General features: G+C 54.9%; 1 protein-coding gene across 6 annotated transcripts; it reads left to right on the top strand.

Annotated features, from left to right (window-relative positions):
- The first annotated feature begins 386 nt into the window (after positions 1–386).
- Positions 387–21,739, top strand: PLPP7 (phospholipid phosphatase 7 (inactive)). 6 transcript variants are annotated; one of them, XM_063353281.1, is made up of 5 exons: positions 387–1,032; positions 13,711–14,847; positions 15,448–15,541; positions 16,192–16,295; positions 20,828–21,739. In XM_063353281.1, exons 1-2 carry the CDS (start codon positions 582–584, stop codon positions 14,073–14,075), a joined length of 816 nt encoding a protein of 271 aa, XP_063209351.1. In that variant the 5' UTR covers positions 387–581; the 3' UTR covers positions 14,076–14,847; positions 15,448–15,541; positions 16,192–16,295; positions 20,828–21,739. The 6 variants fall into 6 exon arrangements, with proteins under 6 accessions (XP_063209351.1, XP_063209353.1, XP_063209349.1 ...); XM_063353283.1 differs by lacking the exon at positions 16,192–16,295; XM_063353279.1 differs by having other exon boundaries at positions 13,711–15,541.
- The last annotated feature ends 4,694 nt before the right edge of the window (positions 21,740–26,433 follow it).

Below are 26,433 nucleotides of genomic sequence, written 5' to 3'. Positions count from 1 at the left end.
CTGGGGAGAGCCCGTGGAGGGAAGCCCCCACGCCGTGCCCAGCCTTGGAGCTCGCAAAGCCGCGTGGCACAGCCCACCGCCGCAGCAATTCCTGCTGCCGTGGGCAGGGGGGATGCCGTGATCTCCTCCAGCTCCGACTCTCTGATATTGAAATGTGACTCGGAGTGCAAAAAAAACTACATTTCCCAGTTTCCCTTGCAGCCCAGGGGAATAAGCAATTGGAAGATTTAAATAGACCAGGCTAGAAGCAACCAACCTTTGGCACAACGCTTTTCCCTCCTCTTCTTCCAATCTATTGGCTGTTTAACCTTTTTCCCTGGCACTGGAGTGGCTGCCAAGCCTGGCATTAATTTTCCTTCCAAGCTTGCTAGGCCCATGAAGTAAACAGCCATGTGCATTCCTTACTCTATATTTAACAGCTGCAGTCTGTGCTGGGGGCAACTGCAACAGAGGGGAACCTCTGTAGCTTCCCAAATTTACGGCTCGTGAGGGTGGGAGTGGGGGAAGCTTTCTGCCGGGAGAAGAGGAATTTCCCTCTTTCCCGGTGTTTGCAAAGCAGGTTGCCTTAGAGAGAGACTGCAATGCCAGCATCCCAGCCGCGGTCCAGGGCAAGAGACAGGAACAATGTCCTCAACAGGGCTGAGTTCCTCTCCCTGAACCAGCCCTTGAAGGGGAACCAGGAGAGCAGGAGCTCCGGCAGAAAGCAGAGCGGCCAGGCCGGGGCAGCCGGTGCCCAGAACAGCAACCCCAAGGAGCGGAGGCAGTCGCAGCAGCTGCCCGAAGAGGACTGCATGCAGCTCAACCCCTCCTTCAAGGGAATCGCCTTCAACTCCCTGCTGGCCATCGATATCTGCATGTCCAAGAGGCTGGGAGTGTGTGCCAACAGAGCCTCCTCCTGGGGTGGTGCCCGCTCCATGATTAACCTCCTGGGGATAACGGGGCACGGGATCCCCTGGATTGCGGGCACCCTCATCTGCCTGGTGAAGAGCAGCACACTGGCAGGCCAAGAGGTCCTCATGAACCTGCTGCTAGGTGAGTGGCAAACCTCCCTCCCCGCCGGGAAAGCCCAGCCCTGGTCACAAGGGGCAGTGGCACCAGGACTCCTCCTCTGACGGCTCCCAGTCACCGGTGTGGTCAGGAAGCAGGGAGTGACCTGTAGGGCGAATGCTGCACTTATCGGCCATTTCGGTCCTGGGTACCATGGGTGATGGATGTAGTTGTCTAAAAGGGATGGAGTATTCCTGGTAGCTGGTGACAACCATGGAGCAGGGGCAGGTCCCCGGTCCTGCGTGGGGCTGGGTTGTCCAGTCAGACCAAGGGAGTGTCTGTGATGCGCAGGTGGATACCAGCAGCGATGTGTTTTATTTAAGCTATGATCATTTGCCTCGGTGGTTTGATAGGTGGGGAAAACATAAAGATTTTAATCTTTGATATCTGGATCAATTCCTGAGGATATCCTTGAGAAAAAAAAGATTTCCATCCCCTTGCCACCTTCTTGAACAGACCCTGGCTCCACGTCTCAGCCACCACGTGATGGAGTCCCGTCTCCTTCCCTGCTGTGGTTTGATCTCGCATCCTCCTTCCCTTGAGGGCCTTTCTTGCTGCTGTCCCCATTTCCATGCGCTAATTTGACCCAGAGGCCATACATACAGGCTGGGATCTCTCTGGCTCTCCTGCTAGTCCTTTCTTGTGCGGTGGTCGGTGTCCTTGTTTCTGGAGGTTGGGAAGTGTTAGAGGAGTTGCCTTCTGAGTTGAGCAGGGCCCATCCCAGCCGGGCCCATCCTACCCGTGTGGACCCATGTCCCACCAGTGACCACACCGAGCCGCAGCTGTGACTTGCCTTAGATCCTGGCCTCAACCCACCCTGGCCATGTCTACCTGAGGACCTTGCTCTTCTCCTTCTTCTGTCTTTGGCATGGGACCCAGGTATCATACTTTTCCTTGTGACTAATCTCATCTGACTGTGATCAGCCCTAGTGTTTCACACTCCCAAAACACCCAGTGATCCAAGCTCCCACTTTCGGTTGGTACAAGAAATTGAAAACATTGGAATTAGGCCTTTGTTTCTCAGGGAGCCTTTTGCGGGGACATAGGGACATGTTATTTCAGAGGCACCTCAGGAAAGGGACGTCCTGTCCGCAGGGGCTAACTGCGACATGATACAGGCTCTGCAACATGGTCCCAGGTTTTTTTTCACAAGTTCATCCTTCGGAGAGGGCAAAGATTCTGCCGAACTGGCTTGAAAAGCACAGTGGTAGCTGCCTTTTCTCCCCTCTGCCTTTGAAAGAGACTGTCCTCGTGCTGTGACATCTAATGAAGGGAGGCCATCACGGGGAAGAAGCCAGAATAGCATCGGCGTGATGCAGAGCCCGCCGACGTCAGCAGTTCTTCCAGGGGCTCCTCGGTGCGCTGGGTCAACCTCTCACTGAGAAAAGAAGCTCCATTTAAAAGGGCACGAGGATGAAATAGTAGGTGACTAATATCAACCGTCAGTTTCCAGATGTCTCTTGACCTGAGAGCCTTTGACAGTTTTGGAGCCTGAAAACTGTGACTTGAGCCTGAACCTCTGACTCCAAAATATTTGAGATCCTTATAAAAAGCTAATGCCACCTTTGGCTTAAAAACAAGAAAGGTTTTCTCTCCCTTCTGTTGCCAAGGAGGCCAAATGCAAAGACACCTCCAGGTTGCCTTGAAACTTTGAGTGTCAGGTGGTCTTGGGGAGAGCTCAGCCCCGCACCACCATCTGCATCTCCAGGCCTCCTGAGCTCGAATGTGGTGCCCGGGGCCAACTTACAGAGTTTCTGAAGTCTTACTTCCTTGCCTAGACACACCACTCCCATCCCTCTTCTCCACCTGCCAAAAAGAAGAAAGTAGTTAAACTGTGCGAAGACTAGTTCACAAGGTGACCTGACAGCTCCGAAGGTCCGGCATCCTACAAAGAGCTCCACTTTGCCCTCTGAGTAGGCAGCCCTGACTGGTGGGACTGACCAAGGTGCCCTGAGCCTCTGGTCAGAGCATCCTCAGCAGCACTTGTGTCACCCACAGAGCAGATCTCTGCTGTGAGCGTGGCCTTGGTTTGATATCTAAGATTGCAGTCAGGAACCCTGAAAATCCAGGTAGCTGTTGCTGTAACACCTGCATTGCTGATGGAGGAAAGAGTCCATGTGGGGAGTGTGGGGCTGGTGGACCTAGAGAGATCCCATGAGAAATGGGGTCTCATGAGTAAATGGGAAGGGTATGGCATGACTGCTGCATCCGGCATCCTTGGTCCCTCTTGCTGCTCTATTCCTGTGGTTCAGATCCATCAGGATGTGGTGTACCCTCCTGGGTAGGGGCAAGTCAAAGGGAAGGGAACCTCCTGGTGCTTCCTGGTCTCCTGGGAAGAGGGAAGGTGGGGTTGTCTACAGTACCCTTTCCCTACCTCTCCTTGCTCTCCTCCCTTCCCCCTGCTTGCCAAGAGTTTGATACATCAAGCAGAATTTCTGATGCAGTCTCTGGGCAGGGAGCCAGCCCATCATAGAGCACTTGTTTAGGATTTGCAATCAGGCTTTCAAGGCGAGGAGACAGGAGACTGCTGAAATGGGACTGGGAACCTGGCAGAAGCACCACTGCAGATGGGGGGGGGGCACTCGCGCCTGAGGAGCTCTTGGCAGGAGCTTTGCCAATCCATGCGGGAGCATTTCGGGTGAGGGGGTCTGACCCTGGGATGCTCCATCCATCCCAACTGCAGATGTTGATTAGCAACCCCAAGCAATGTTTTCCCTCCATGTTTGTCATCTGTGATGGAATTTATCGATTCTCCTTCTCGTCGTAATCTTTTCCAGCAAATGCCAAACAGCCAGCGAAGCACAGTCCCAGCCTGTTACTGAAAAGATGGAAGAAATCAGATATCTGTGCCCACTGTAAAATCCCCTCTGCCAGAATGCTTTCAGGAAGACTCTCTCAGCACGGCCAGCCCTGGCTGTTGGGCAGTCGGGAAGAAACTCTGCGCCCCCCGGCCAAATTGAGAAAATCATAAACTTAGGAACCCCCCAGTTTTAGAGTTCATTTTATTTGTCTGCCGATGTGGGAACTTTTAGGACCGTTCAAGCTTTTCTCTGCAGGGTTTTGCAAGGTTTTCAGGAAAACCACAAGGTTTTCGCAAGGGTTTCAGGAAAACTGAGGTGCTTGGAAAATAATTTGAACCTTGTAATCGGGCTTTCAAGGGGAAAACAGATATAAAACTTTCACTAAAATTCCCAGGTCTGCTCCAGAACCAGACAGAAACTCCATTAAACCCCGAGGGAAGCAGTACCTCGGTTTCTGGTTCTGATCCATCTGGTGAGGATGTGGATCCAAATTTAGTGATTCATTGACTGCAAAGCCAGCAAAGAACATTTGGATCATTGATCTAACCCACGGCAAAATACAGGCTGTAGCACATCCCCTAATTTATTCCTGTTCAATTTGTTAAGGGAAAAAACCCAAACACCCAATCTGATTTACAATTACAAGGGAGGGTGAACTTGTCAGAACCGTTTCTGTATCACTGCAGTGGCAGGTATTTCTCACAAGCGCCTTGCTCTTAGTTTGACTCTCCTCTTCCTCCACTGCGTCCGCGTACCCTCGTCTCTTCGGCTGAATAGCTCTTTTAGCCAACAGCTCTGCTGCCTTTCAATAGTTTGGATAGCGCTCAAGTAATTTCTTCATCTCCTATTTATTAAGCTAAAGCGATTGATCTCGTTAAGACTGATGGGCTTTCCAGGTCCAGGCGCCTTCTTACTGCGGTGGGAAGGGAATGCAGTCGTCTGCCCAAAGTGGTGGCTCTGGTGAAGCCCACCTATTGTGTTTAGAGCCGAATCTCTCCCCCCGAGGCAGTGAACCTTGCTCAGTTCGTTGCTGTCGGAGGGTATCTGCTTGGTTAACCCTCGCACATAAAATACGTGCCTGTGCTCGGTTTGAAATACCAGCCATTAACTGATCCTGCTTTGGTCATGGCTTTCTAAAATAGGTATTCAGAGGAGAAGAGAAAGCCCTGGTCTTCTCTTTGCCCGCTGCGTCCCCTGCATCCCGCTGCTGTCTTGGTGACACAGGTCCCAGTCCTCATCCATCACCGGCTGGCTCTGCATCCCGCTTCTCAGGGGGAAGGCGGCTCTTTGGTGCTGTCACTGAGCATTTATCACCATGGAGTAAAGCAGTGCCGCGGGCTGCGGGCGTAGCGTCGCAAACAGCGCGGCAGGCTGAGGGTGGCTCGGCACAGGGGGAGGAAGGGAGGAGAGCCCAGGGTCACTTCTCCACTCCTGAAAGCCAGCAAGAAGGCAGTTCTTGCTCTCTCCAGCCTTCTCCCTGAATACCGACCTAGCTTTAGTCTCACTGGGAACCAAGCCATGATGTTCTGAGGCATAGCTCCCTGCGGAGCTGTGTCTTTATCCTGAGCCATATAATTATTTATTTAATATATTTATATATACATTTATAAACACATATATATGGCCAGGACTCTGCAGTCCCACCCCGGCAGCTGCCAAGCAAGACCAGATTGTCAGGTAAGTGGTGGGTTGGGAAGGAAAGAGAGCGAGAAATGCCTTCACCCGGCCCCTGGAGACCCTGCTCTAACAACACAGAGGTGCTTCGGGTATTGTCGTGCTCTTCTTCGGAGTCCGTGTGGTGAAAACCCAGATAGTGCAGCCCGTTGCTGGTAAAGGTCACCAGTAACGTAGATGAAATGCCCAGACGAGCTCGTCCTGTGGAGCCCCGGGGCTCAGCAGCCCAGAGCCAGCGGAGGGGCCGGGGCGTTGCACGGCAGATGGACCGGTCCGTACGCAGCAGAGCTTGCTAAGCTGAGAGCCCCAGAGATGGTTTTGGGGCCAGATGTGTCTATTTTTTCCTCCTTTCATATTCCCACGGTGAGGCTGGGGATTTTCTGAGCCAGACGGGGCAGATGACGTTTGGGCAGGGATGGGGAGAGCAGCTCGGGAACGAGCGCCCTGCATGAACCATCCCCTCCTTGTAAAACCTGGCACGCGGAGGAGGCTCAGCCCCTGTCCTGCTCCCCTCCCAGCCCTGGCAGTGCCCGCTGCCATCTCAGCACATCTGCCCAGTGAGCTGGAAACGCTTAAATGCCAAGTAACCCAAAATGACTGACCCATGGTAAGTGCCAGGCGGAGGGAACAGCACAGATGCCCGCTCCCTGCATCCAGCATCCAGACACAGGTCCAGCCTGGCATTAAATCTTCCTCTTCGTCACATCAGGCTGCTAATCTGCCTCTTGTTGTCCTGCCCAGATGCAACCGTTGAAGTCCCTGCTCCTTTGGTGGGTGCCATCCTCAGCCTTCATCCCCTCACGGCTGATGAGCTCAGGCATCTCTGAGGAGCAAGCGATGCCCGGCTTCCCTGCCCCCCTTCCCTTCCTCGCCTGCTGCTCTGTAGCACATGCACACTGCTCACTGCAGGGCAGGCTGGCGAGTCCGCAGTGTCCCTTCAGATAAAGGGCAGTCAGTGACAGGCTGGGACCCATGTGGCTGTGGCTGGAGCAGGCGGGGGGGTGTTTCCAGGGACCCGCGTAGGGTCTCTGTCAGACCTGTGGTCTCTGATCAGCCCCTTGGTCCCGGGCAGCCCCGGGGAGCTGGGCTCCTGGCTGGCTGCGTGGCGCTGAGGATGCTGCGAGCCCGGCAGCCATCAGCGTGCAACCCCTGGGGAAAGTGCAGCCAGCTGAAATCCAACCCTCGCGCAGAGCGATCAGGAGAAATGTTCCAGAGCCTGAGTGCAGAGTGAAAGAGAAAAGAAGTGCGAGGGTTGTTGAATGGGAAGAGGGGGAATAAACATGGGAAATGAGTCATCCTTATGTCTGTCACTCCGGGAACAGCTTCCCAGTGCCCCTGCCTGGAGCTCAAAGGGGACGGTGCCTGTTGTCACCGGGGCAGAGCCAGCCCTGCTGGAGAGGCTGAGCCAGGCTCTGGCCCGAGGGGAGATCCCGAGAAATGGGTGAGTGTGTTTGCATCTAACGCGCCTCGACAGGAGCGGTGGTTGGGAAGAGGAAGGTGGAGGAGCGTTGGGCAGTGAGGTGGGTCGCCGGGAGGAGCGCGGGCAGGGAGAGCCCATTGGGTATCTTGCTCCGGGCCAGGCATGGTGGCGGATGGGGATGCGAGAGGGGAGTCAGATGAACTGTCTCTTTTTCCTCACCTTGGAAGAAAGCGCCGTGTGTTCACCTGGAACGCAGTTCTGGTCTCGCTCTCCGTTTCCATCTATAGAGGGAGCTGGTCTAGAGACCTCATCCGGGTCTTTAGCGCACCATGAGACGTGATGGTTGGAGCCATGCTGAGCACCACAGACTCATCCCCAATTGTTTTTTGGCCGATTTGCCTTATCGAAGGCGGTGGGGTGTAAGCGCAAGCCTAAGCAGCGCTGAGTCCGAGCGAGAAGCCCGGCGTCTGTGGGCTGGGCGATGCTGCTGGTCACCGCCCCAGGGCAGTTTTCTTCCTCCAGCTCACCCCGCAAGGTGCCGTTGTGCTTGTGCGTGTTGCGGCGCGTGGTTCGGGGCTGTGCTGATGTGACCTGTGCTGCTGTCACAGCACAGAGGGGCTTTGCAAGCTGTCGGTGCCCTTCTGGGAGGCAGCTGAGCCGTCCCGGGCGCTGCTCAGCTCGTTTTCCCCATCAGCACGAGCCCTCCTCGCTGCGCTCACCCTCTCGCCCGCGTCTCGTCCCCAGGCTGCGCAGACCCCCGGCGAGGCAGCCCTGCTCACTAATTGATGCTGGGATACAAATTGCCCGGCTCTCGGGGGCACAGTATTTCCAAGGGGAGAACTCCGGGGAGCCTGTGTTTGCACTCGGGGCTGTTTCTAATCATCTAGGATATAGCTGGTCTATTTTTAGCTGGTTGGGTTTTTTTGTTTGTTGGTTTGGGTTTTTTTTGTAATTAATTGCACAATGCTGCTTTCCACCATTTTTTCACCTCCCTGTGGCCACTTACCCCACTCTGCTGCTTGTTCAGCCAAAAAATAACCTCCCCCCAAAACAGCGCAGCGTCTGATTCATCGGTTTGTCAATGTGTCGTGCCATCTGTGCCTTTTGCCAGCTCTTACACCTAATGGTGCTGCATTTGGGGAAGAAAAGGGAGTGGAGGTGTTCACTTCCAGGTGAGTGGAGCTCTTCCAGCTGCCACCGACTCCACCGGAGAGAAGGGGAAGAAAGACTTTTGAAATGTGCCTCTCTCATTAGTGTTGACTAGTCAAGGCTGCAAACGGCTCATTTTCCAGGTCAGGGAGCCTAATGCCTGCGGGAGATTTGGGAAGTTCAGAAACAGTAGGATCGGGCATGTAAGTAAAAAAAATAAAAAAATAAAAAAATAATAATTCTAATTGTGAAGCAAAAGGAGCTGTTTCTGGGGAATGGTGGCATTTGTCCAGGGCTCACTCCTGAGTGATGCTGGCTACTCTGGGAAACATGGGACCTTCAAAGCCAGCCTTGGCCCTACACGTGGCCTGGGCAGCTGTGGTGGGGGACACATGGCATCTCAGCGGGGTTGGTGTGGCCTCCAGCACGGTGGGACCCGGGCCGGAGCAGGCTCTGAAGCCCTGGCAATGAGTTATTGCCAAGTTGTCTCTGCTTTAGAACGGTACCAGGGCTGGGTAGAGGGGGTTGTCCAAAGCACGTCTGCTCCCTCACCGGGGTGCCTCCTGAGCGCACGGGATGGGCTCGCTCGTCGTTCCTGGGCATTTACCTCCCCACATGCGGCGCTGGGAGACCGAGTCCAGCTTGTGACTCCGTTTCTGGTCCCAATCTCGCAGGCTGGGCTCTGGAGAGCCGCCTTGTCTCATCCGAGCAGCCCCACGTGCGTGAATCGCGGCTGCAGGAGCAGACGAGGCCAAGGGCTTTTTTGGCTTTCTCCTTTTTTTCCTCCCCCCGCTGTGCCTAGCACTGCACCCAGGTTGTTTTTCAGCTGCGGTTTTGATAACGTGTTTATATAAACATCTCGGCTGGAATCTGCCTCCCTCCTGGAGACGCTGCCTGGCTGCGAGCTGGGGCAGGCGATGCCCCCGAGGGTGCTCGCCCCATCCTCAGTCTCTTCCAGGCCCCCCCGCCGTAAGGGATGGCAGCAGAGATGGCACCTCGGGCGCGGGGACAGAAAGGACCTTATGGTGACAGGGGACGTCCAACGGTTTCGGCTTCCCTGAAATACCAGCCTTGGGGTTTGGCTTGGCTCTGCTGCGGCGATGCTTGAGGATCGTCCTTGTGCCCTGCCTGCCTTCGCCTCCACCCTTAATGGGCTCCTAACATTTGGTGGTAGGAGCAAGGCAGATAATTGTTTTCCTTTTATTAATAGATATAAAACGTCTGCCCAGGGGGCTCACTTTCAGCTCATTTACTGTGCATCTGATGCCAGATGTTGGCTATTTACAATACCAAGGTGATCTCTGATGCTAAAATTGTCGCAGGCAGAGAAGACTTGCTCTTTGGGTTTGCGCTTTAAGGAAGTTTTAGATGTGAATAGGGCTTTTTGTGATCGGCTGGTCTTGCAGTGGAAATCTGAAGGATTGTTTCCCTTAACACCAGGTTAAAGGGGAAATTCTGGATCTTTTTTGGAAAAACATGAAAGGAGCGATGTGTGAGAGCTAATCCTTCCTTTGCTCTCTTAAATCCAATGCTACCTGGATTTTAAATCCAGTGCTGCCTGTGTTTTAAATCCAATGCTACCTGGATCTTGGGGAAAGATGTGATGAAAAAAATGCTTAAAATTAACATTTCTTGCTCCTTGCATCTCACCGCTCGGTCAGGTGGCACTCTGCCATCTCTGCTACGCCTGTGAGAGCCCCGAGCGTCTCCGGAGAGCAGCGTTGCGGGCGCGCAGGCTGGTGGATCGGCTGCAGGCTCCCTTCTGCGGGCTCCCCCGGGGCTATATTTCCTGCAGCCTCCAGTCACCTCGGCCTGAAGGATTTGCGAATCTCTGCGTTAGGGACAGGGGAAGGACAGCGCTGAGGTGACGATGCTGGTTTGCAGGTGGCTGGGGCTGTGCTAGGGAGTGCAAGGCGAAGGGGCTTCGGATGCAACCTCTTTGGTAGCCAGCAGGCACCTTTCCTGGTGCAGAGACACCCAGCTGCAGCTGGACACACCAAGGATGCCTGTGAGAAAATTAACCCCTTAGCTGCATGATGCTGGTACGGATGTGCCCAGCTGAGGAGGGAGGATTTGGTGTGCATTAAGGGGAAAAAGCAAGTGATGGACTTCCAGTATCTGATGGGGGCCTACAAGAAAGCTGGAGAGGGACTTTTTTAGTATTACAAGGGCCTGTAGTGATGGGATGGGGGGTAATGGCTTCAAACTGGAAGAGGGGAGATTTAGATTAGATAGCAGGAAGAAACTTTTCACTGTGGGGGTGGTGAGCCCCTGGCCCAGGGTGCCCAGAGAAGCTGTGGCTGCCCCATCCCTGGAGGGGTTCAAGGCCAGGTTGGACGGGGCTTGGAGCAACCTGGGCTGGTGGGAGGTGTCCCTGCCCAGGGCAGGGGGTGCCACTGGGTGGGCTTTAAAGTCCCTTCCAGCCCCAACCATTCTATGAGTCTATGACCCGAAGTCCAGGCAGGCGTGTAGGTCAAGAAATTGGAAAGGGATAGGGCCCGTGCCGGGGCTGCTGAGCGTTGTTCCCATCTGTACGTGTTTCCGCAGGCCGTGCCGTTGGCAGCAGTGTCGGCAGCAGCGCTCTGTGCTGATTCACTCTGGCAGCGCCTGCCCGCCGGCGGCAGCAGCAGCGGCAGGAGGAGAGGGCAGGGGCACGGCGCAGCTCCCCGGGGTTTGCAGGGCCCTGCTGAGACCCAGAGCTGGGCGAGGGCGGTGGGACCCCCCCGTGCCTCAGGGGCCGGGGCAGGGCTGGCTGCTGGGGCTGCTTCGTAAAGAAGTTGCTTCATGGAAGGAACAGAAAGCGCAGGGGGAAGTGACAGAAAAAGCACCAGACAGAGGGATCTTTGGGGTTTTGTTTTGTTTTGTTTTTTTCTTTTAACGGCAAATTAACCCCCGGTTTTAATGCTGTCATGCCTTCAGATCTTGAAATGTAGGCAAACGAGGCTTTCTGCTTTCTGTGCATCATTTGACGAAAATCAAACCTAGCAGTACTGAAGGCCCATTTTATTCATCTTCTGAATGAAAGGATTATTAAAGCAGCTCTTTGGCTTGTTCTCCATTCTCTGAACACCTCCATGCGCACACGCCTGCATCCCTCAAGTTGCCCTGACATCACCTTTGACCGGAAAAAAATCATGTAAGTGTAAAATACTCATGGGCAATGGTGAACACCACGCGTCGCTAAAGCCCACAGCGTTTGTGCTACTGATCTACGGGCGGGTTTGGTGGGCAATGGTCTGTAGTGGGTGTGTTGAACACCATGGGAGACTCTGGGGATCCTTTGGGGTGCCCGGACTGGTTGCTGAGCCCTGGCGGAGCTCCTCAGCAATGCAATAAGCTGCTGACTTCAGCAGGAGCAGCTTGGGCCAGAGTCTTCTCTTGGCAGCGCTGGTGCATCATCTCTCTGAAATGAATGCGTGAGTCTGGGCTCCCGAGATTGCGTCCCAGAGCTTCGGCTCTCACCCAGTGCTTGTCCAAGCTGAGATGGGACTGGTGGGCAATGCGGCCAATGAGCTCTGGAATTCGGCTCCTGAAGCACTTTGCTGAATGGGGGCTGCGGGGGGTCACCTTGGGGGGGTGAGGAGGCAGGCTGGGGGTGATTTAGGAAGCCCGGAGCGAGCAGAGCCCCGTGATGGCGAGCAGCCCCAGCGCTTCATTGCCCTGGTGGCTGCGAGCCGTGCTGAGGGCATTCGGCCTTAACAGGGAACCATGGGGGTGGCTCCTCCGGGGCTCTGCAGCCGGGTCTGAAATCCCCCTCCTTGTTTCAGATGCCACCTGTGAACCATTCCTTCATGTCAGCCTCCTGGTTCTTGTTGTGTTTAAGCTGGAGTCCTGCTGCTGCCTGTGCCACCATTCCCGTTGGTGCCCACACCGTTCCCTCTGCTCCATCTCCCCTCCACGGCCCCGAGAGCCCAGCAGTGGTCCAGGTGGTACCTGGTGGGCAGGAGGTCCAGGGAGATCCTTCTGTCTGCCACCCCCATGCAAGATGCTCTGCTGATGGGGAAGAAAAATAGCCCTCCCATAAGGAGCGAGTTTGGCCAGGCTAAATATCGTCTCCTTCCCCGGGCGATGCCAGCGCTGGCTGCGCAGGGGTGGCACGCTGCGGGAGGCGGGCGAGCGGAGCCGCCCTGACAGCTCCTCGCTTCCCAGCCCCTGCCAGGTGCCGGGCAGGAGGAGCTGCCTGCCTCCCATGTGCCGTCTCATTTCCCGTCCCCGCCGCGCTCCCATCCATCCTCCTGAAACCTTGTCAGCTCTCAAGGAACGGTCTTTATCAGGGCCCGGGAACCAAGCAACCGGCCCCTCGCATTGCTGCCGAGGGAGCAGGCTGTGCTGATACTGGGTATATATTTCCTTGTCATTGCTGCAAGGAGCTGAAATCAGCACTCTGACTAATTGGGAGGGCTGGGGAAAAGCAGATGAAGGGATTAAAGAAGAATAAAATCAATGCTAGGAAATAGAAATGACAGTACCTGTCGGCTGGGGCAAAGGGGGTGGGATGAAGAGGAGGGTGATGACGAGAAGTGCTGATGGGTTTCACCCTTTGAAGCAGTGAATGAAGAAGGTGATTTGGTGTTGAGACCCGCAGCTGCAGGGACAGTCCCTCTGTGCCACAAGCCTGGGTTTGCTTGGGCTGGGAGGTGTTACCCCCCCAACCACATTTTTGGCGGAGGTGGTGGAGTCTCCGTCTCTGGAGACGTTCCAAACCCGCCTGGATGTGTTCCTGTGCCACCTGCTCTGGGTGCCCCTGCTCTGGCAGGGGGTTGGAGGAGATGATCTCCAGAGGTCCCTGCCAACCCCCACCATTCTGTGATTCTGTGCAGGGAAGGGGGTGCATGGAGTGAGTGGCGAGAGGCGAGTAGAAACAAGAAACGGCTCGTGGGTAATCAGCCATTTGGCTGATTAGGAGAGAGGGACAGGTGGGGGCATCTAGGAGGATGTCACCCACCCTCTGCTTCAATGCAGCAAGGTGTTGTTTCTAATGCAGAAGCCTGTTTTCGTTGTGGCATGGCTTTTCTCTTGGCTCACTGTCTCTTCGTGCTCTTTTCTTAGTGGAATCTGCCAGTGCGGTGTGATCCTGCTGGCTGGCTCTGGGCAGGAGGGAGGTGGTGGGCTTGGGAGGGGACAAGGGACAACACCAGAAAGTGCTGTGGGGCACCTTTCCTCCCACCAACCGCTCGCTGCAGCCTGGTCACCCCGGCACAGAACCACCTCAGGCAGGGATACGTCCTTGCTGCAGGAGGTTTCTAAAGCATGGGGTGGAGGACTGAAACAGATGCCCAGTCCAGTGGTTTGAGGGCCAAAAGAGTTTTAATTTTAGCTTTGCCGGTTGCTCTCTTCCTCCCCAGGTGTATCGCTTGCCTCTGTGGTTTGTATTTCTCCTCTGTGAGATGGTGATAGTGGTACTTGCCTTCTCCATGGGTGAACTGGGAGGGTTAATTAACATTTTGTGGTGATCTGAAGATGGGGGGGCTGCGTGCAGCTGAACCATGGACACCTGGCTGGAACCAAACCCAAACCTTTATTTAAAGACAGTGACAATCCTCGAATGTTCTGCCTTGAAAATTGCCCTCAAATCTGCTTCTGTCTCTGACCTTTCCCTCTTCTTCTCTCCTTTTGTAGCCCTGCTCCTGGACATCATGATTGTGGCTGGTTTGCAGAAGCTGGCCAAGCGGAAGGGCCCGTACGACGTCACCCCTGGCTTGTTGGACTACCTGACCATGGACACCTACGCATTTCCAGCCGGGCATGCCAGCCGAGCGGCCATGCTCTCCAAGTTCTTCCTCAACCACCTAGTCTTGGCCATCCCTCTCCGCATCCTGCTGGTCCTCTGGGCCCTCTGCGTGGGCTTTTCCCGTGTCATGATCGGACGGCACCATATCACAGATGTCCTGTCTGGCTTTGTTTTTGGCTACTTACAGTTCAGGCTGGTGGAGTTGATATGGATGTCTTCCAACACGTGTCAGATGTTGATATCCATCTGGTGAACACGGGGGACTTGACGCTTTTCCACTGGAAACTAGCAGATACTTTAAAAGTCTCCCTCCCGGTATTTTCTACATGTTTGTTGGAAGCAGTTGTAACTTCCATGAGTAGTGGCGTTTTCTAATGTTGCTTCCCCACCTGAAAAAAACAATATGTTTCTTGCAATGGATTGGGTTTTAGCAATCAAGGGCCATGCCTGTGTTTTGGCCGTATTCTCAAACTGTGTTTGAACAGCAACCTAATTAAGCTTTACGGGTGAGAGAAACGAGCTACATGTCTGCCTAGTTTGGGTGGTTCACATCAGCACCTTGATATGTCCTCAGGATGGGCAGCGCCTGAGAGCTTCCTGAGAACACCTTCATTAACTTTTTTGAGGCTAAATGATTTTGGCCACAGTGCTTTTTCTTTTTGTAAGCCCGGCAGTGGTGTCTTGTACGGAGTCAGGACACTGCCGGCACTTCACAGATAATAAATAATCATAAAAATCCTGCCCTGTTTGGTTCTTATCGTGAGGGAGGGGACAAAAGCCAGTTCTGTGTGGCTTTGAGATATGTGTTCAACTTGGAAGAGGTCTTGCCGTCGTGCTGACCGAGGGGATACAAACGATCACTGAAATGGTTTGCTTTGGATGAGATGGACCTAGATGGGTGGTCAGGACGCTGAAGGTGGCATGTGAAGGTGGCCTTTCATCTGCTGTTCAAAACTCTGCTCTGTGGATGGGGTTTGGTCTGGCAAAGGACAATTACAAATTGCCCATTTTCATCCTAATAAGGAGTAAGTGAATAGGCATTGTGCTGGGTCATGGTGATTTTGCAAAGCAGGTCTAGATACACAGCAAAGAGTCTTTTCCCATCTCTTCACAGCCATGATTTTATAATTATGCCAAATGATGCTGTAGATGTGAATTTCCAAGGTAAGTCTTGTACAGCATTGCCTGGTTTCTGGTACACCCAGCAATGTCGGTGAGCCGGAGGGCAGGGAGGCAGGTCTGCCCCCACCCCTGCCTCTGCTCCCCTGGCTGTAACCTTGCTACAGAGGGAAATTATGAGCAGTTCTGTGTCTCACCCCGTGTGAAATGAGGAAAGCACTCCTGACCTTCCTTGATTGCAAGGCTGAGCTAATTGATACCTGTGAATGGTCTGAGATTACTGAATATAGAGTTTGATGCCCAGACACGGTGTTGTGTCTTCCCATTATTGACAAGCAGCCACCTTGAAACCTGGCTGATCTTTACCCAGCTGATGGCCATGCTCAACGTGGTGTCTCTGAAATGGATCACCCCTCACAGCTGTCTAAGAAAATCCCATATTTTGCACAGAACCTTCCAGTTCTCTGTGGTTTCTCTGTCTTTAGAAGAGCTTTGATGCTTGGCAGGTGATGGACGCTGCCAGACTCAGCACCTTCCCTGGCTGGATGCATCCTGCAGAATGAAGGGATCCTGTCACCCCTGTCCTCCTCTCTGTCCCAGGTGAGCAAAACGCAGCTGGCTTGCAAGGCCAGGGAGCAACCAGCGGGGTCTTGTGCTCTCATCTGTCCCTGGGTGTTGGGGAGCCTCTTCCTACAGGGGCTGCTGGTGAGAAGGAGAAGACATTCAGATAATGACTGCTGCAAGCTGCTAACATTTGTTGCTCTTTGATAATTAATATGAAGAGAAGCTAAACAGAAAATCTATCCCTGGCATGCGTCTCCAGCTGGGATGTCGGCACAGAGCCCTGGGAGATGCTGACTTTCCCGTGCTACCTGCTCCGAGGCTGGAGCAGAAGCGTGATAAGGAGGGGCTACCATGTCCTGTAAAGACGAGCCTCCCGCGGAGCTCCTGGGGGTGGGCTGTGCCAGGGTCTCTCTGGAGGGGCTGTCACCGAGTGTGCTCAGGAAAGGGCAGAGCCGGTTTTCCCCGCGGGCTGGCGGGTTGGTGCAGCAGCCGGCAGAGCAGCGGGGGGGTGGTTGGTGCTGCCCCGCTCCCCTGCTGCTGCTTGTTTAAACGGGGAGTGCTGCTGCGGGTGGGAGCAGAGATGTGCCACTGCGCCTGGCCTCCATCAGGGATTTTCTTTGCCAAGCTCCTTCTCCTGCAAAGACTTCTGTGAAGAAGCCAGCTATGGTGCTTTCTCTTTCTTCCAGGCATTATTACACTTGGCAGAGTTTATCCTCACCCCTAGGAAGGATGGAGGCATGTTACTGCAGCTCTGATGGCTTGTGTATGCACCTATGTGTACCTGGAGATGGTGGGTACCTGAAGAGGCAGGGAGCAGTGGAAGACTTTGTGGGAAGCTCACACTTTGTAGCTCTAGGTTTTATTGAACCTTTGCAAATGGGCTGGATGCATCTACAGCCACGTCCCTGGGTCCAGGTCTCCTTGCGCCTGTGTTGCCCTGGTACATCCAGGATGGCTCTTGGAGGAGTTACTCCTGGTCTTTGCCAGTGTGATCAGGAGAGCGTGGCCTGGAGAAGCTGCCATGGTGGGTAGCATCAGCTGGGCTGCCCTCATCCCAGCGCGTGGTTGCAAAGCAAGGCAGGAGAGCAGGGAGAGGTGAGCTGGGGTGACTCACGGGGGTAAGGTGGGGTTTGCAGGACAGGGCTCGCTCCCACACAGGGTTTCCCTGGGGAGCATTCCTCCTCACCACCCCCACAGCCTGCACCCCTTCGCTCCCCCAGTGCTTCAGTGCCCAGAGTGGGGGAGCCCCGGTGCCTGTGTGCTCGCTGCAGGGAGGGTTTGGTGAGAGCCCCCCCAGGGTGAGTGTGGATCTGGACACAGAGGCACCAGGAGAAGCCTGTCAGAGCTTTGCCTTGGCCATGCCTGACCCTCTGGCAAGGCAAGTGGCACGGCATGGCATGGCATTCCTTGTCCCTCTCTCCCCGCTGCCTGCCATGCTGAAGGTACTGCTCAGAAACAACCACGTCGCTGCTGCGGAGAAAACCAGCTTCTGTCTCTATAGCAACAGCGAGGGATGGCGGGTGCCACTGTGGGGCTGCCTGGCCCGTGTCCTGTGTCCCTACCTATATCTGTCACCCAACAAGCAGGACAGGCTGTGGCTGGGTTAGCTATTGGCTCCTGGGGGGAGGCAGGAGACCCCAGCCCGGTCCCCCCCAGGGACACAGCCGCGTGGGTGGGGACACGTGGGGAGCAGTGGCAGGACAACCCAGCTCTTCCATCGACAAGGTACAATCTGCAGGGACTGTCCCCAGCTTTCAGTCCGCGTAACAGCACCTTGGGCTGTGCTGGGGAGCCAGGAGGCGGCACGGGGAGGGAATCAGCCCCCTGTGCTGCACTCTCAGACATCCAGGGCTGGATCCTGAGTGTTTTGGCTCAGAGGCAAGGAGGGCACAGCAGCATGAGGGTAAGGATAGTCTCCCTGGGCTTTGGGCTTTAGATCTGTGCGAATGCCATCTGCCTTCCAGCCCTCGGTTGCTGGTTGTGAGAAGGAGGGTGGATGCGGTGTCCCTGTCCCTAGAGCCCTGCAGCCAGAGGAGGGGGTTCTGCCCTCTCGGAGGGCGTTAGAGGGATGGGGCTGGCTCTCAGCCCTGGCAGCACTGCCAGACCCTGGGCTCCTGTTGATGTGCTGGAGGCAGTGCCCTCAGATTTAGCTGTAGGAAACACCAGTGGGTCTTACGGGCGCATGTCACTAGTAAGCCAGTGGCTCAGGCCAGTAATTTTTGTGCCTCGTTCTCCCCTCCCCTGGAGCTCGTGCTGATGCTCACACAGAGGTTTGGCCCCAGCTGTCCCGGAGCAGGACGCCAGGGCTGCTCTGTGCAGATGCTCACCATGGCCATGTGGCTGTGGGGAGGCAAAAAGCCAAAGGTTTGAGCTCCTTCAGGCTTTCCCAGGAATGTGACTGTTTTCCCTCAGCCTTCAGACCCCCAAATTGAGCCATGCAAGGCTCAACGTGGGGCTCGGGGAGCAGTGGTCCTTCCCAAGCCAGGACACCCCTCCATCCCCCAGACTGGGGCATCTTCTGCCTTTCAGTTCGGCTAACAGATGAATTAAGAAAATGCCCCAGAGGAGGCAAGTGCAGCACATGGGTTTGGGGGCTGCTACCATCAGCTGCGTGTGTCCGTGCTGCCGGCAGAGTCCCAGCCTGCAGCGGCGGTGATTTCATTTTTGATTCTGCTGCGTACAGTGAAAAGCTCCTCCTCTCCTCGCCCTAATGCTGATTATGCTCGGCAGCAAAAAGAGATTTTAATTTATTAAAAAAAAAAAAAAGGGTGCCAGGGCAAGCAGCAAATCTGGATTATATCTTTGGGCATATGTGGGAATCACAGCTGGAGTGTTTAGTTCCCCCCTCCCCAGCCTAAGCTGGTGTTTTATTCCAACAAGCTGTTTTGTACCTTTGTGGCTGGGGCTCTGCTGAAATGAAGGCGGGATGAAACCCTTCCCACATCAGGGCTGCGCTGCCCTCCCTGCCATGGGGCTGCCGGGGGGGGTCCTCTCTGCTGTCCCCCAAGAAGGGGTGACTCGGGCCCCATGTCACCCCCCAGGGCGAGGCAGACAATGGGGAGGGAAGCGCGGGCGCTGGCTGGCACCCAGAGAGCAGGTTGGTGGATCTGGGGACTCGGGGGGAATTAGGAAGCTGTTACTCAAGGTCTCCCTGCGGTAGCACAGGTGTGGCTCTACTTCACCCCATGCTGGATTTTCTTGGGCAAACCCAGCCCTTTTATTCACTCGGGATGTTTCTGATGGGGGTGAAGGGACCCATGGGTTTACCCGTCTCCCAGCAGCTCGGCGCAGCAGCCCCAGCTCCTGGCACGGCCCCGGCACTGCTCCCTGCACCACCAATTCATGCAGGATGGCCCCAGCAGCCACAAACTCCTTTCTGGGACTCAAACATTTCTCCCCAGTTAGGGAGAATCATCTGTGTGATTTTCAGTTACGTTTTGATACTAAAGTGATAATTAACCATGTCATTTCCAGGCTAAAAGTTTCATATATTGGGCAAAGCCTAAAGAAGTAGGAAGGCTGCAGAAGGAAGATGCGGGATCGCAGCTGATGCCGTTTTCCTGTGTTTGGCCATCTGAAATAAAAGACGTGGCCGGTTCTTGCCTCGGCACGGCTGGCTGCAGGCCTGGGCATGGACACATTGGCTGCAGGGTGGGAGCAGGTGGCTGAAGAAGTGTTATTCCCTGGTGTCAACCCAGGAGCCCCTGGCTGATGTGCTTTTATCTGAATACAGTGCCTGATTTAAGGTGGTGTTATGGGCTCAGCACCCCAGGCAGGCAGGGACGGGGTTGCTTCGTTCCCGCCTTGCCGGGACTCGGGGGCAGCAAAGATCTCCACGTTCGTTCCACAGGATGCAAGAGTCAAAGCGGATTAAGAGTCCCTCGGCTGATCACATTTATTTCATTATTTGAGTGAAATCCCTTGTAAATACCGCCTCCCCCCCTTTTCTTTTTATAAAAATAGAAGGCAAAGAAGAATTGGAGATTTAGGAAAAGTTAATCACAGGAGTTGCTTGAAATCCGTTAACCTCTCGCAGCCCGAGCAGCTCCAGAGCTGGCTGCAGTGGGGAGACACTGATGGCCTGGGGGGGCCAGTGGTTTCCCCCCCAAAGCAGGGTTACCCCCAGAAAATCGCTGGTTCTTAGCAGGGGAGGCCTCTCCGGCTGAGTGGCATTACAGATGCTTTTTTCACAGCTTGGCCGTGATGAACTGCTAATTGTAGTGTTGGAACAAATTGGCTCAAGTGCCCAGGCGACTCCAGGGCGCTCGGCAGCAGGGTTGCGTCTCGGCAGCCGGGAAGCCCTGCGGCAAATGCTGCTGGCCCCCGCCTGGCGGGCTCAGGGCCATTGGAAATGCCAATGCTCTTCCCTTTCTGTGGTTCCTCAGCCTCTCTGGCAGATGGGGACCTGGGCATTGCACAGGGATCTCTGCCAGTTTTTCCAAAAATTTCAAGCAGGCAGAGCTGGTTTCCACTCGCCAGAAACTGCCCTGTCCTTGCAGAGTCCCCGTCCCTCTGATACACCCTCGCCCAGGGGACCCTCTCTGCCTTTCTCACTTCTCCCAGCACCAGCAGCCTTGTGTGGGACCATCAGTGCTGGAAAGTCAGACCTGCAGAGATTAATTAAAATAAAAGCAATGGGAAGAGAAGCTGAGAGCTACAATGACGGATGTTCACAAAACTCTTGCCCGGAGGCTGAAGTGCTCTGGGCATTTGGTGCTGTTTGCGTCCAGCCAAGGAGCTGTGCAATAGTTAAACACACTTGATGTGATGGGGATTAAGGAATCAGCCTCTGACGTCTGGGTGCAGGTGCACTGTGAGGAGCTTCGATGCACCCAGCGCTGTTTCCCTGTCCTCGCTGGGATCTGCACCTTGGAGCTGCCAGCACTGGTTTGTCATGGTTTGCATCCCCTGGCTGCAAGGGGGTTTTTATTTGCTTTAAATCCTAAACCTAAAGTTATGTATTTGTGTTAATATCACGGCAATGCATAGCTTTTGTGTCCAGCGCAAGCCAGGGCTTATATAAAACACAGATTAATGGGAATCAGCAAAACAGAGGAGCACGTGGAGGGATGCCGTGGGGATGTCTTGGAGGGGAGGCAGGAGGGAGCTGGGAGCTCCAGAGGGGAGGGAAGGTGGCTGAGCAGATTCAGAGCACTTCCTGGCAGGATTTGCTCCAGTTATTGTTCTACAGTCCCCGATTCAGGACATTTCCTGAGCCAGCGTTGCTGCGATGTGGGGTCTTTTGTGCCTGGGTGATGACAAGAAGGCAGAAAGGGGTCTGCGAATTTGACTGAAAATGGCTCCTTTTTTTTTTTTTTTTAGATGATGTCATTTCTGCACCTGCAAACAAGCAAACAAACCACAGGCCGGAAGACAAGTAACGAGCAGCCATCCAAAGGAACGGCACGTTTTTCACTAGTTTGTAAATGAAATTCCCCCAACGTGACTTGTTTCCCCTCTCTCATCCCAAAAAGCAAGGTGATACTTGGATTAGGAAAGGCTGGGGATTGTCAGAAACTCCTTCCCACTCTTGCTCCTCGGTGATGGGTGGGAGATCGGTGCTGGTTTCCAGGGACCACGTGCACAACCCAGAACAGCAGTACCCTAGTTTGGGGCAGAAAAGTTCCCTCTTGCGGATTCCTCAGCCCAAAAACATTCAAAATGTGCTGAAGGGGCAAGAGGGACATTAAAGCAAACCCTCCTTCTGCAGCTCCTCAGAGCAGGGGCAGGGCAGGAGAGATGAGCAAGACAGGGAAAGCAACAGGTTTTTGGGCACCTGCCTCGGATCGTGACCTTCCCTGGGAGAGCACGACCATCTCCACAGCTCTCCCCGCTGCCGTACGGGAAGATGCCTCCCACCCCAGGAGGAAGGCACAGCTGGACTCCGACCATCAATCATATCCCGCCGGGAAGGGCTTGTATAGGTTGTGGGATTCCTGGTGGGGTGACTTTTTTTTCAAAGCCTCCTGCAATAACAGCAACCGTTGCTCGGCTTCCTTTCTAGATAACCTTTTTCCTGCTGCCCAACATGCTTATCTGCTGCAGACAGACTGGCAAGATGAACCGGAAAGCTGATACCTTATCTCTCCCTCTCAAGGAGCCTATTTAAGTGCTGGAATGTGTTGCGATGGTAAATGATTGTTAAAATCCAAGTGAGGTACATGGACCTAAGGACAGGTCCCTATGGGAGGGAGCACCTAATCAACAAGGAGACTTTGCGGGACTACAGCCTTTCTGGGCTTTTCGGTCTTTTATCTGCTAAAAGATGCATCGCCTAAAACGTAAAGTGCTTGTTTAAAACCAAAAGGCGTAGACTGGGTTTCTCGCTAATCTGTGGGTTAATGCTGCAGGCTGCTCCCAGCTCTGCGAGGTACGATGTGTCCCTTCACTCACACCGTGTCCCTTCGATACGGCTTTATCTGTGTCTCAGTTTACTCATCGTAGGAAATACACTGCTGTGGGTTGGTCTCGCAAGGGGTGCAGCGAGGGTTAACAGTCAGCGTGTGATACCGTGTGGCACATATTCCTTGCTCACCCTTTAATCTGGACCGGGTGTGGGAAGCAGCAAGATGCTACCACATCCATAAAGGTAAATAGGATTTGAGAGCTATTGGGCTAATTGAAATGAACGGGGCTCGGCTGCTCAGACAGCCTGATACGACGACATGAGACCTCTCGGGGGACACAGAAGTCAAGCAGAACCTCAGCACTTCGCTTATTTCAGCCACTGCGAGTGGCAGCTACAGCAATAGCAATTGCAGACACTGTGACAGCAGAGGGGCCAGGGAAAACCGGCGTGGCTGGGGTGATGTCCGTAACAGCTGCTGGGGAGGGGTGAGACAGGCTTATTTTGGTACTGTCCTGGGTGAAAAAATAGACGGTGGTGCTGGGTGCCAGCCTGGAGGGAGCACAATGCCAGCAAAAGCAGGGGTGCTCTCCCTCCTGATAGGCAACTGCGTCCCAGCGCAGCCGGGGGTAAGATGGGGGAAAAGGGAGCAGGGTCAGGCAAAACCACAGGGGAACAACCCCACGCCAGTAGGTTCTGTGGCCCTAAAAAGCTCTGGGTGTGAGTGTCCGGATCACAGCGCACAGACCAGCAAGCAAGGGGTACTCACATGTGTGAGGGGTCCCTCAGCCCGCCGCTGAGGGCCAGGCTCAGACCTGGGGATGGCTCTTGCCACTCCAGCTGCTCTTGCCCGGTAGTTGCTGGAGAAACTGTAGGTTGGCAATGCATGCTGCTACCACGGGCTGCTGCATCTGAAAGTTAATCTGTTCCACATCACCGACTACTTTTCCTTAGCGATGCATAAGGAATCACCATCCCAGAGCAAACCTCAGCCTGTCTGTGTGACGATTCTGAGTGCTTCAACGGAAACACAGGTGACCCTGTGGCAGCCAGGATGGGACAATGCGCTTTCTGGGAGATCTGCTCCAGTCCCATGCTAGCTAGAGCTGACCCATCCCCTGAAGTTTTTCATGCCTCGCAGAACCCTTGCAATTAGATGCTGTGGTGTGCGCGTCTGCAAGATCCTTCTCTTTGCATCTTGCAAGGTCCTTGGCTCCATCCCTTTGGGTAGCATCAGGACACCAGCCCCACTCACAGACTTTTTGGGGTTGCAGAGAGGATCCTGCAGGGGAGCAGGACCGACAGCAAAGCCCACAGTACTCATTTTTCTCCCCATGATGTGATTTGATTATGCTGATGGGGAACGGGGCTGGTATAGCTGCTACATCCTGACATAGCTGATCAATGCTGTGTGTCCCTGCCCCAGCCCTCCTTGCTTAATTCCTTTAGGGCAGTTCTCGCATTTTGGGCACATCACAGACCCAGTCCTTGCCCGGTGTCCCTGCTGGGTGCAGTGACCGTCAGGATGGGGCCAGGCTGCCCTGGGAGGCCCAAAGGCACCCAGCTCCAGCTGCAGCCCCCACCCCACCTTACCAGTTGTCCCTGTCAATGTAAAAAGTAGGAATGGGGGGGATCCATCTGAGCCACTCGGCGTCTGTGTCTTGTGATCCTGAAACCCAAGAGCCCCCCCTGACTCAGCAGGTTATTAATAACCCCCTGGCTGTGCTGCTGCCAGGGCGCCTGCCAGCCCTGGCATCGCCTGCCTCTCCTCCACGGTGAGGCAAGACACACAGCCTGGGCAAGGTCAGGGGCTCCTTCCCGATGGCCCCCGCACCCCATCACCACCCACAGGGCTGGGCAGAAGTGGTGTGAGGCTTGTGGAGGGGCCTGGAGAGGTGCCGAGGCCCCTGCACCTCCCACCAGCACAGGAGAGGCTCCTGGTGCTGCTGAAATTAGCCCCATCGCACCCTTGTCCCAGGCCCTCTGTTTTCTTGTACCTAAAATCAGCCCTGGTCCAACCTGCAGGGCAGGTGGCTTGGACTTGACCGTGGCATCAGTACTGATGCCTGTCCCTTCCCTGGGCTGGGACACACCGGGTGTCCCCAGGCTGCTGGAGATCCCGGTGGCACCTGACCACCACATCTGTTTGGACACGATGGGATGCAGGCAGCCCTCTGGGGGTCCCTGAGCACTGGGGGTGGGGTGTCTCTGACAGCCCTGGGGCACACAGACCAAAGCTGCCCAGGTCTCCTCCTGCCCGGGGTGGGCTGTAGCACACCCACATCCCCTCCACATTAAACAGACAACCCTGGCCCCAGGGGGCTCAGCAAATTTGCAAGGTGATTTGAGGATGAGACAGGCTGTGTTTACCAGGGCTGGTGCTCATTAACCAGATTCATTAGCACTCCCTGGGCAGGTTTTAAATAGCAACATGGGAGCTGCCCTCCAGGCCTGGGGTAGCCCTGGCTGCAGCTGGAGAACTGATTCCTTCCCCTTCTCCCTTCCTTCCCTCCTGCTCCAGTTCCTCCTTCTCTCCTCACAGACCCCCACATCCTGCAGCCGTTCCTGATGGGAACCTGCTCTGCAACACCCCGATGCGGAGGTGGAGGCTTTGCTCTCCCCAATGTAAATCTCCCGGCACTAGGAGCAGTGTCCCAAACTCCCCCGACCTGCCCATCTCCCTCGAAGAAGGCTGCGTCCTCTCCAGCCCTGCAGCTCATGGGAAGCTCCCAGAGCCCTGCTGGCTCCGCCCATGGTTTATTTCCCGCTCAATCTTCTCCTTCATCCTTGGCCCTTCTCTCTTGCTCTCCTGCTGAGCCCAGTGTGCAGACTTGTCCCTGCCCTTGGTAGGGACCAGAGCTGGGACTGGAGCCAGGGAAGTGGACAGCAGTGATTTCCCCACCTGTACTCCAGGCTGCCCCAGCACTTTAGCTCTGTTTCATGTCCTGAGACAGGGAACTTGATCTCCTCGCCATTGATGTGTCTGTTTCCATCCTACTGTGCCCCGTTGTAAGGCCATATGGATAGAAAAGGGAACTTCTCTGCAACACAGCGTGGCCCCTTCCCTTTTCTCCCTGTTGCTCTTTCATCCCCTTCTCCTTCCTCATTTCCCTCCTAAGGCTGTCCCCCTTTTTCACCATTCCCTCCAGCTTTCTTGCCCCCATTTCCCATTACCTTCTCTTCCCCCGTGTCCACTCACGTCTTATTCCTGCAGTGGGTGAAGGGTTTTGGCCCACAGCACCAGCCAAAAACCCACTCTCACACAGTGGAGCAGCTACTCAATGCCTTGGGTTCCTCTGTGAGTACCGGCGGTATGCGTGGGACTACCATGCAGCAGGTAAGCTGAGCTCTGTGTGTTTCCCCCCCAAAACACAGGCGTTTTGCCCCCGGGGAGGGATGCAGGGGACGGGGCTGGCTGCTGCCGGGTCCCTGCCCGCGGGACGCAGCGCTCGGAGCTCCCGGGGCACCGGGAGACACGGGCTGGAGCCCGCCCGCCGCCGGCTCCCAGGGCTGGATTTGTCGCTCCCTCTAGTGGGAAAACGGGAGGATGTCGCCGCTCCCCGGGAGCCCGGCCCCGGGAGGGGGACCCCGAGCAGCCTCCGGGACAAAAACGCCCGGGGCTGCGTTACACCCGGTGCCCGTGTCATTGCCGCGGGGAGCTGCGCCCTGCGCAGCGTGTCCCCACGCCAAGGGAGAGTCCCGCGGGAGGTGACACGCTGCGCCCTGCAGCTATTCCCAAGGGACTCCCCAGAAGGGTGTCGGGAACAAGGGGCTTCCGGTGGCTGGATCTTTTTGGGGATGAGGCTGCGTTCTCCTGAGCAGCGATAGTTAGCACCCACTGAAATACTTAGGAATTGTGTTAATAATTAAAGAAGAGACTGAACTCAGAAAGGGAATTTGTGTGATCTCATGAGACAGAAGGGACAAATCTAGTCATGACAAAAACCTCTCACTAAAGCCTAGCATTATTTCATAAATTCCCCCCAAAAAAAGGAAATGCTGTGACTCTGGAGACGTTCCAAACAATGGCCTTTGCCTGGGGGCTCTGAAAGTGAATCCTGCAACCCCTGTTAATCACAAATTACCGTTTCTGTCTCTGCACATGTGCAGGATTCACGCGCTGGCCAGGCTGTGATCATCCCATCGCAGATCAAAGCCATGCTTGGCAGGGACAGAGAGTCTGCTTCCTTACAGCAGGGGTTGCAGTTCTACCAAAATCACTTATTCTCATCAGCTTCATCACGCTCAGAAGCAGCTGATGGTTCCCTTTGGCGGAGTGAAGCAAGATATTTTTGTACTACGAAACAACAGCTGTCTCGCAAGGCGTGGAGCAGAGGGATCGGATGGGTGGGATTGAAGGTTGGAACCATGAATCCAAATGTGTCCGTGAACTTACATTCCTGCCACATCTGTGGTGATTATGAGGGTTTCAAGGTAGGAAACAAAATCAGGTGTTAGTTTAAATCTTGACTAAATATTAGGCATTGCAAAATCCATTACTTTAAAGTAGCTTAAAAAAAAAAAGTATGGATTTGCCTATCCTTGTTTTCCATTATGGGGAGGTTTCCCCCTCTTTGCCAGT

This window comes from Chroicocephalus ridibundus, chromosome 15, assembly GCF_963924245.1.
Source record: "Chroicocephalus ridibundus chromosome 15, bChrRid1.1, whole genome shotgun sequence".
NCBI classification, from domain to species: Eukaryota; Metazoa; Chordata; class Aves; order Charadriiformes; family Laridae; genus Chroicocephalus; species Chroicocephalus ridibundus.
Note: the sequence above shows the minus strand (reverse complement) of the source record. Positions and strands in the feature narration are given on the sequence as shown.